Source organism: Leucoraja erinacea, chromosome 4, assembly GCF_028641065.1.
Source record: "Leucoraja erinacea ecotype New England chromosome 4, Leri_hhj_1, whole genome shotgun sequence".
NCBI lineage: Eukaryota > Metazoa > Chordata > Chondrichthyes > Rajiformes > Rajidae > Leucoraja > Leucoraja erinaceus.
In genome coordinates, this window is record NC_073380.1 from 98885738 (window position 1) to 98894342 (window position 8605).

Consider the following 8605-nt stretch of genomic DNA (forward strand, 5'->3'; position numbering starts at 1 on the left):
CCCCACCCAAGGTTTCCGTGAGGTTCCCGGAGGTTTTTGTCAGTCTCCTTACCTGCTTCCACTACCTGCAACCTCCGGGAACCGCACGGAAACCTTGGTTGGGGGCACAAAGTCTCCAGAGGTTTCCGTTCAGGTTTCCTAAGTGGGACAGGGGCATAAGCTCTCATTGCCTCATCTTTACTGTGGGCAGTCAGTACCTTTACATCTCCATCCCCCACCAGGATCTCAAGGTCCTCCGGTTCTTACTTGAACAGAGACTCAAGCAGTTCCCCTCTACTAACACTCTCCTCTGCCTGGTAGAAATTGTCCTCGCCCTCAACAATTTTGCTTTCTCGCGTAGCCATGGGCACTTGCCTGAGCCCGAGCCGTGTCTGACTTTGTTGGTCACATCAAAAAGTTGTTGTTCCAAGCATACAGACACCAACCCCATATTCTTTATCTGCCACATCGACAATTACATCGCATGCAGAACTCATTGAATTTCATCAATTTTACCACTAATTCCACCCTGCCCACAAATTCACTTTGACTGACACCTCTCTATTCCTTCCAGTCATTGAAGGTAGGCGTGCAGGTGCAGCAGGCAGTAAAGAAAGCGAATGGTATGTTGGCTTTCATAGCAAGAGGATTTGAGTATAGGAGCAGGGAGGTTCTACTGCAGTTGTACAGGGTCTTGGTGAGACCACACCTGGAGTATTGCATGCAGTTTTGGTCTCCAAATCTGAGGAAGAACATTCCATTGTCATAGAGGGGAGTGCAGAAACCTTGTTCACCAGACTGATTTTCCGTTCAGGATTCCAGGGGACTGTCTTATGAAGAAAGACTGGGGCATAGACTTTACATTTCCATACTCTCTAGAATTTAGGAGATTGAGAGGGGATCTTATAGAAACTTACAAAATTCTTAAGGGGTTGGACACAGGCTAGATGCAGGAAGATTGTCCTCCCGATGTTGGGGAAGTCCAGGACATGGGTCACAGCTTAAGGATAAGGTTGGTCACATCAAAAAGTTGTTTTAAAACCGAGATGATATTCTTTATCTGCCACCAAATCGCAACTTTTTTTCACACAGAGTGGTGAATCTCTGGAACTCTCTGCCACAGAGGGTAGTTGAGGCCAGTTCACCTTGGCTATATTTAAGAGGGAGTTAGATGTGGCCCTTGCCTCCATTAGGGGATCAAAGGGTATGGAGAGAAGGCAGGTACGGGATACTGAGTTGGATGATCAGCCATGATCATATTAAATGGCGGTCAGGCTCGAAGGGAGGAATGGCCTACTCCTGCACCTAATTTCTATGTTTCTACTCCCAGTTTCTTGACTACTCCATTCTCCATCCTGCCTCTGGAAACAGCCATCTCATAATCCTAATTTCGACATCTCTACTACAAACCCACTATACACTGTGGGCAAATACATGATGTTTCTGGACCTGGGTGTTCTCCAAACGCCATGCCGTGTGGTCACATACAAACTGGAGGAACAGCACCATATTCTGTTTGTGTAGCTTACAACTTAATGGTATGAACCCACTCCCAGTTATCTGGACTACACCATTCTCCCATCCTGCCTCTGGCAATGAAGTCATCCCATAATCCTAATTTCTCCTTCTCTGCTGCATCTGCTCCACAATGAGGCTTTCCATTCCAAAACATCCGAGATGCCCATTTTTTAAACTAAAAAATGAGTTTCCCTCTTGCTGCCATACATGATCCCTTACCCAAATCTCCTCTGTGGCCCGTAGTTCTGCTCTTGCTCCTTACCTTCCATCCCACCAGCCTCCGCATCCAAACACATCATTCACCAAGATTTCCGCTACCTTCAAAGTGATCCCACCACTGTTTTCCTCCTCCAAAGAGATCGCTCACTCCACAACTACTTGGTTCACTTATCCTTTCCCTCCCAGGTACTTTCCCTTGCAACTTCAGGAGATGTAATATCCTCCCTCACACCCATCCAAGGACCCCTGCATTCCTTCTAAGTGAGACAAGAGGTTCATGTGCTCCTACTCTAACCTCATCCACTGCATTCAGTGTCCCCATTGTGGCCTCCTTTACATTGGCGAGACCAAATCTAGACTAGGTGACTGTTTGGCCAAGCACATACGCTTGGTCCACAAAGGACTGCTGGATCTCCCAGTTGCTAACAACTTTAACTCCCTTTCCCATACTGATCTTTCTGTCCTGGGTTTTCTCTATTGCCAGAGTGAGGTCACATACAAACTGGAGGAACAGCACCATATTCTGTTTGTGTAGCTTACAACTTAATGGTATGAACATAGAATCCTAAGTTACAATTTTAAGTAAATAACCGACTGGCTCTTTTTCCCCCTCGTCTCTTCCCTGTGCCCCATGGATTCACACCCATTTCTCCCATTTCCCCCCCTCCCCTTTATTCCTTTATCTCTGGCTTCACAATTCACACCACTTCTATCCTTATCTCACACTTTTTGTTTCTTTGGCTTGCGTCCAACTATCTGCCAATTAAAAAAGAAAATCTCCTTTATTCACCTATCATGTGCCATACTTTATCCTGCTCCAACCACAATTAGTCAAGAAGGGTCTGGTCCTGAAACATCACCTACCCATGTTGTCCAGATGTGCTGACTGATCTGCTGAGTTACTCCAGCACTTTGTCTTTTTTTTTGCAGGTCATCCAATCTAAGCTTGGTTTGGCCAAGGTAATGAAGACCCGATGCAGCCGACAAGCTTGGAAGGAGTGCTGCTTCACCACAAATGATTATTTTGCTCCCTGAATTATGGGAAGGGAAGAGAGGGATGGACAAGTATTGCCTGAGGTTGCAAGGAAAACCTTTTACACACCTAGCGGTTAAGAGTCCGGAATGGTTTGCCATGGAAATTCAAGTGGAGGGACATTCAATAATAGCATGCAATGGAGATCTAAAAAATAATTAGTATCCACAAAAGAATTTGCAGAGTTATGAAGAGATAACAAGAACACAGGCCTACAAAAATTGCTGATACTGATCTAGCAGGTAGACTTGACAGTCCGAATATATTGTGACCATTCTGCGATCCTGAACAGTTGCAAATCCACAGCGAGAAGACAAAGGACGGGGTTAGCAAGAATGTACAAAAGGTATTTCAAGTTGAATATTTTGGGGAGCAACACTTTGGATATGCAACTGAATAATTCATTTTTGAGTGTTTAGAAAAAGTCAATTTTTTAGAGAAATGAAGCAATTTTAAGTGCTGCTGAGATGTAATGACGCATACTCTTCTGCTCGTTTCAGCATCCTGCGTTCAGATTTGGTCTTCTGCTCACTCTTCATTCCTTCTTCCTTTAGACAAGTTCATCTCGCCAAAGTTTCCCAGGCATTGCTTTACAGCCGTTCCAATTCTTGTTTAATTTGTAAAGTTTGAGGTAGAGTAATCATAATGTCCAAAGTTGCCTTCTCTCAACAAAAGCATCAATCTTTCTTCAGACTGTTGCAACTCAATCTCAATTAGTCTGAAGCTGAAATTACAGCAATAATTACTCATGGCACAAACATTTGACCCAACTGTTTTATAAGCAACACTCTTACAAAAAAACATGTTATTGTGTGGCTGGCACAAAAAAGGGTTCAGTGGAGTTATAGTGCGGTGATGATGCCAAGATGTACAACTTAATAATCTGATGCTTGTAAGTAATTAGTCAAAGAGCTCAGTAACATATGCAACATAGACTTGATAATTCACATTAAAGATGACCATGTAATTAAAAGTTAGTTGGAAGAAGCAATATTTTGACAGCTCTGCTACAGTAGCTGGGAGGGAAGGGAGAGGGGGGAGGAGGGGGGCAAAGAAACAAAAAGCATAAGCTGTACATGAAATAAAACACAAGTCAACTTGAAACTCCAGATCCTTGGAATAGGAAAGGGGAAGGTGTAGAGGAGCAGCAAACGAGAGGAATAATGTGATGTCAAGAGGAATGTCACAATAAAAGATGAAGGGAATGGGGGAGAAGCCATTGAATTCCAAATTAACTCCACGTGCAACTGCAAGAGGTGTCTGACCTGATATCACGTCCTTATTAATTACACCAGACGTCAATGTACACTGTTTATTTTCCTCTTAAAAAATTGTACAAAAAATAAAATACAACTGTCTTTTTAAAGTCTGAAAAGATCCCAACTCCCATTTCTAAAAATATTACCTTGTATACAGTATTGCTCAATTTGTAAAAACATTCAAGTTTCCCAAGTCCTTTAAATACCCTGGATTGCAGTTTATAGTCATTTTGTAAAATCTCATGGTGCCTTTCAAACATAACATATGGACAAAAGGAAACATGTTTTACATTTAAAAATAAAAATATACGCAACTACCACAGAAACCCTCAACCCCAAGAAAGCATAATGGCAGTAAATATGCCTTATGTAATATTTAATATTGCACATTATAGACATTTTTACAATTATAGATGCTAATCTCTATTTCAGTTAGTGTCAGATTCTACTCAAGGTGATATTATCGGTACATACCCTTGTTACATAGACAAGAAACAAGGTGGACACACAGGTGATTCTGTATGGCCTAATGCAACATTTGGTCTAACAATCTTAATTGCTTATGTATTTGAATAACGTAATCAGATGATGTACAAGCTTTCAATTACTTTAAAAGCTAATAAAACACATTGCTTTCCAATTGAAGGAACAGCTGGAATGACATTTACCTTCTCATTCACAAGCTTGTCTTCTGAGGTATCAACAAATGCTTCTACTATGGAAAAACGGGTATTTGGAACAGATGACCACAACACAAATCTGACTACAATTAGCATGGAGTTGAAAACAAGGACACCGGGCATGATTGCATCCATCTGTACCTATTTAATTGTCTAGTAGCTAAAATATCATATTCTAAGTAACATCGTCACAATGCTCGTTCTGAAGTCTTTGGGACAGTTAATGCAGTAGTGTCTGAAGCTGTCAATATCTGAACTTTATGAAGTAAAGAGACATGCCAGTTCAGCTTCATGAAATGTGTTCACTTGATCGGAGCAAACCTCTTTTCATCAGTCACCACTAGTTAATGAACAGTCAGGCTGTGAAAGCTAGATGACCAAGTTGCGATCCAACTCTGAAGTACATTTTGTTGAAAGGTTCTCCCAAGTCTTTGTTAAATTTCACTCAGTGTGATCTTGAAACTTTCACCCAGACTTTCAATGTTGAGAATGAATGTATCTTCATTAGAGTAGTGTTCAATGATGTTGTCATCCATGTTTACCAAAATTCTAGTTTAACAAAGGAGAAAGGTTGGTTATTGTATAAAGAATATTGCTGCTGCACTAGACTTGCCGATATACTTCTGTGGATCAGAACATTTTTAACACGACACAATTCTTTGCCATATTGATGCCATTATTATCTAACTTCCAATACCAAGTTTCTACTCTGGCCATCAATTAATCAATTAATATATGTAATTAAAATGACAGTGCATTATATATATATTTAAAAATAAAATTAACACTCATTTTTAGGGCCCATTTTCAGCTTAGTATATAGGTTAAGATTCATTTGTCACATGTACCGAGTGCAAAGCTTTATCCAAATCATATCAAATAATACTATACATAAATAAAATCAAGTCAAACTCAAGTTCAATGGCTCAGTTTATCCCTCTTCATTCCCCTTGATCAGGTCTAACCAACCCCTCACTCAACTCCTTCCTGTAAAATAAATGGTGGGGAAAACAGTCTTCACCTTCCTGACCCACTGTCTTGTGTGCGTTTAGCAGTATGATTTAGACGATTGAGGGGGGAGATCTTATAGAAACTTACAAAATTCTTAAGGGATTGGACAGGCTAGATGCAGGAAGATTGTTCCCGATGTAGGGGAAGTCCAGGACAAGGGGTCACAGTTTAAGGATAAAGGGGAAATCCATTAGGACCGAGATGAGAAAAACATTTTTCACACAGAGAGTGGTGAATCTCTGGAACTCTCTGCCACAGAATGTAGTTGAGGCCAGTTCATTGGCTATATTTAAGAGGGAGTTAGATGTGGCCCTTGTGGCTAAAGGTATCAGGGGGTATGGAGAGAAGGCAGGTACAGGATACTCAGTTGGATGATCAGCCATGATCCTATTGAATGGCGGTGCAGGCTCAAAGGGCCGAATGGCCTACTCCTGCACCTATTTTCTATGTTTCTATGTGACAATGAGCTACATGGTGAGATGCCACTAGTAGGCTGGAGGAAATCAGGGATGCATTGGACAACAGAACTCGATAAATGCAGTGATCTGTTGCAGGATTGATGGAGGTTACAAAGAAGGGAACAACTCACAGCGGGATTTGTACAGAATAACAGTTTTAAATCATGAGGTTAAGATTAAAATGTTCCATTGGACCATTTTTTAATTAAAAAAAATAAAAATTTCTTACATTCATTTTTTAATGGCCCCAACATTCTTCAACATTATCACAAAACCCATGATATACTTATTACTAATAACTGATAAATTACATCTAAACGAATCACTTATAATTCAGCAGCCATAGTTCCTATAATTGCCAAAAGCAGTTAAATATATAAGTTGTGGTCGGTTCGAGAAAAAAAGCGTAGCATTGCCTTTTGTATTTTAATCTTATTGAAGGTTATTCAGAGAATATAAAACCACTTCTCGTAAATCACCCTCATCGTGACTAAATGCATCAAGGCATTCAAAAGGAATGTTCGCAAAAATTTGACACCAAGCCACTTAAGTAAAAGGAATCGCAAACAATTGAAACCTTAGAAAGAAGGGTTTAAGGAGCACTATTAAGGAGGATCAAAAGGAAATGAAGGGAGAGTGGAAAATAGAGGTTGGAGTCTTGGCAGCTGAAGGCACGGCTGCTAATGATGAACCATTCATGAGGAAGCCAAAATTGGAAGAAGACAACTGTCCAGGTAGGGTGGCACATTCATGGGTAGATAGTGATGGAGAAGGATTTGAGAAATCGAGATCTTTTTAATGATCCAATGTTGATCGGTAAACTTTAAAGGCAATGGGTAAATGAAGGGCATTGTCAAAACTTCTGTTAACAACCTAACAAACTCCCGCTGCCTTAGCAGGGCAAAGAAGATCACCAAAGACAGCTCCCATCCTGCGTTTGGACTGTTCGACCTGCTGCCCTCTGGAAGGCGCTATAGGTGCATCAAATCCAGGACAAACAGACTCAGGAATAGCTGCTTCCCGAGAATTATATCTACCATAAATTCAAATCCACACATGCACTGACTACACCGCCCAACACGGACTTCCATCTGTATATATGTATATATGTATGTAGCGCCGTAGAATTTGTGCACCTATTCCCCCCCCCATCTCCCTTCTGTTTTGTTTTTCTGTTTCTTGTTTTTTGTGTAAAATTGTATGTATGCACTGAGTACGAGCAGCTTTCAGTTTCACTGTACATGTATAGTGACAACAAATGGCATATCATATCAACTTCCACCTATTCCCATGTAAAATGGGTGGGCCAGCCTGGTGTATATTTGAATGGTGGATCAGGTTGTCATAGACACGAATGATCATTTCAGCAACAGAGTAGGGTGATATTACTGAGGTGGAATATATAGCTAGAAGCTTCTCTTTGACTCGCACATGTTGCATCCAACAAGGAAACTTGGGAACAGGGTTTGTGAACGGGGCTGAAATTAACAGCTACAATCTTCTCGGGCTTTAGTTAAAGTTGCTCAAGCAGTATCCTGATATTTAAATTTCTCATATTTCCTTACAGCACTAGGCCGTTCATCCCATCAAGTCTATGCCACCCCCATCAATACCATGTCATCATTATTTTCCTTGTAATCTTTCATTGCGTACACTTACAATTCTACCAATAACCAACCATCAAGGCAAGGAATAATTTACAGTAGACGATTTGGATGGCACAGCTGGTAGAGCTGCTGCCTCTCAGCACAGACCTGGCTTTGATCCAGACCTCGGGCACTATCTGTGTGGAGTTTGCATGTTTTCCCTGTGACCTTGTAGGTTTCCTTTGGGTGCTCCAATTTGCTCCCACATCCTAATAAGGTGCAATTTAATTGACTTCTGAAAATTACCCCTAATATGTAGAGAGTCTATGCGCAAGTGTGATAACATAGAACTGGCTTGGTTGATGTTATGGAGATAGGTGGATGGGGCAGATAGTGTCGAGGAAGCAGGGAGTCTGCAGAAGGACTTGGGCAGGATGGGAGAGTGGGCAAAAAAGTGGCAGATTGAATACAGTGTGGCAAAGAGTGCGGTCATGCACTTTGGTAGTAGGAATAGGGCACAGATTATTTTCTAAATGGGGAGAGGATCCAAAAATCAGAGGTGCAAAGGGCTCGAGTGTGCCTGTGTAGGAATCCCATAATGATCATTTGCAAGTTGAATCGGTAGTAAGGCAAATGCAATGTTAGCATTCATTTTGAAGGCTAGAATATAAAAACAGGGCTGTAACGCTGAGGTTGATCAGACCGCAGATGGAGTATTGAGAGCATTTTTGGGCCCCATATCTGAGGAGCGATATACTGGCATTGGAGAGAGTCCGGACGAGGTTTACGAGAATAATCCCAGGGATGATTGGGTTAATGTGTGATGAGCGTTTGATATCACTGGGCCTGTACTCGCTGGAGT

General features: G+C 41.4%; 1 protein-coding gene across 2 annotated transcripts in view; it reads right to left on the reverse strand.

The window, feature by feature from the left end:
• Window positions 1–4047: 4047 nt before the first annotated feature.
• Window positions 4048–8605, reverse strand: part of grhl2b (grainyhead-like transcription factor 2b) — a 167675-nt gene continuing 163117 nt past the window's right edge. For both annotated transcript variants that reach the window (XM_055634853.1, XM_055634852.1), the window contains exon 16: window positions 4048–5237. In XM_055634853.1, coding sequence (XP_055490828.1) covers window positions 5123–5237 — 115 coding nt within the window. In that variant the 3' untranslated portion in view covers window positions 4048–5122. The remainder of the gene's footprint in view (window positions 5238–8605) is intronic.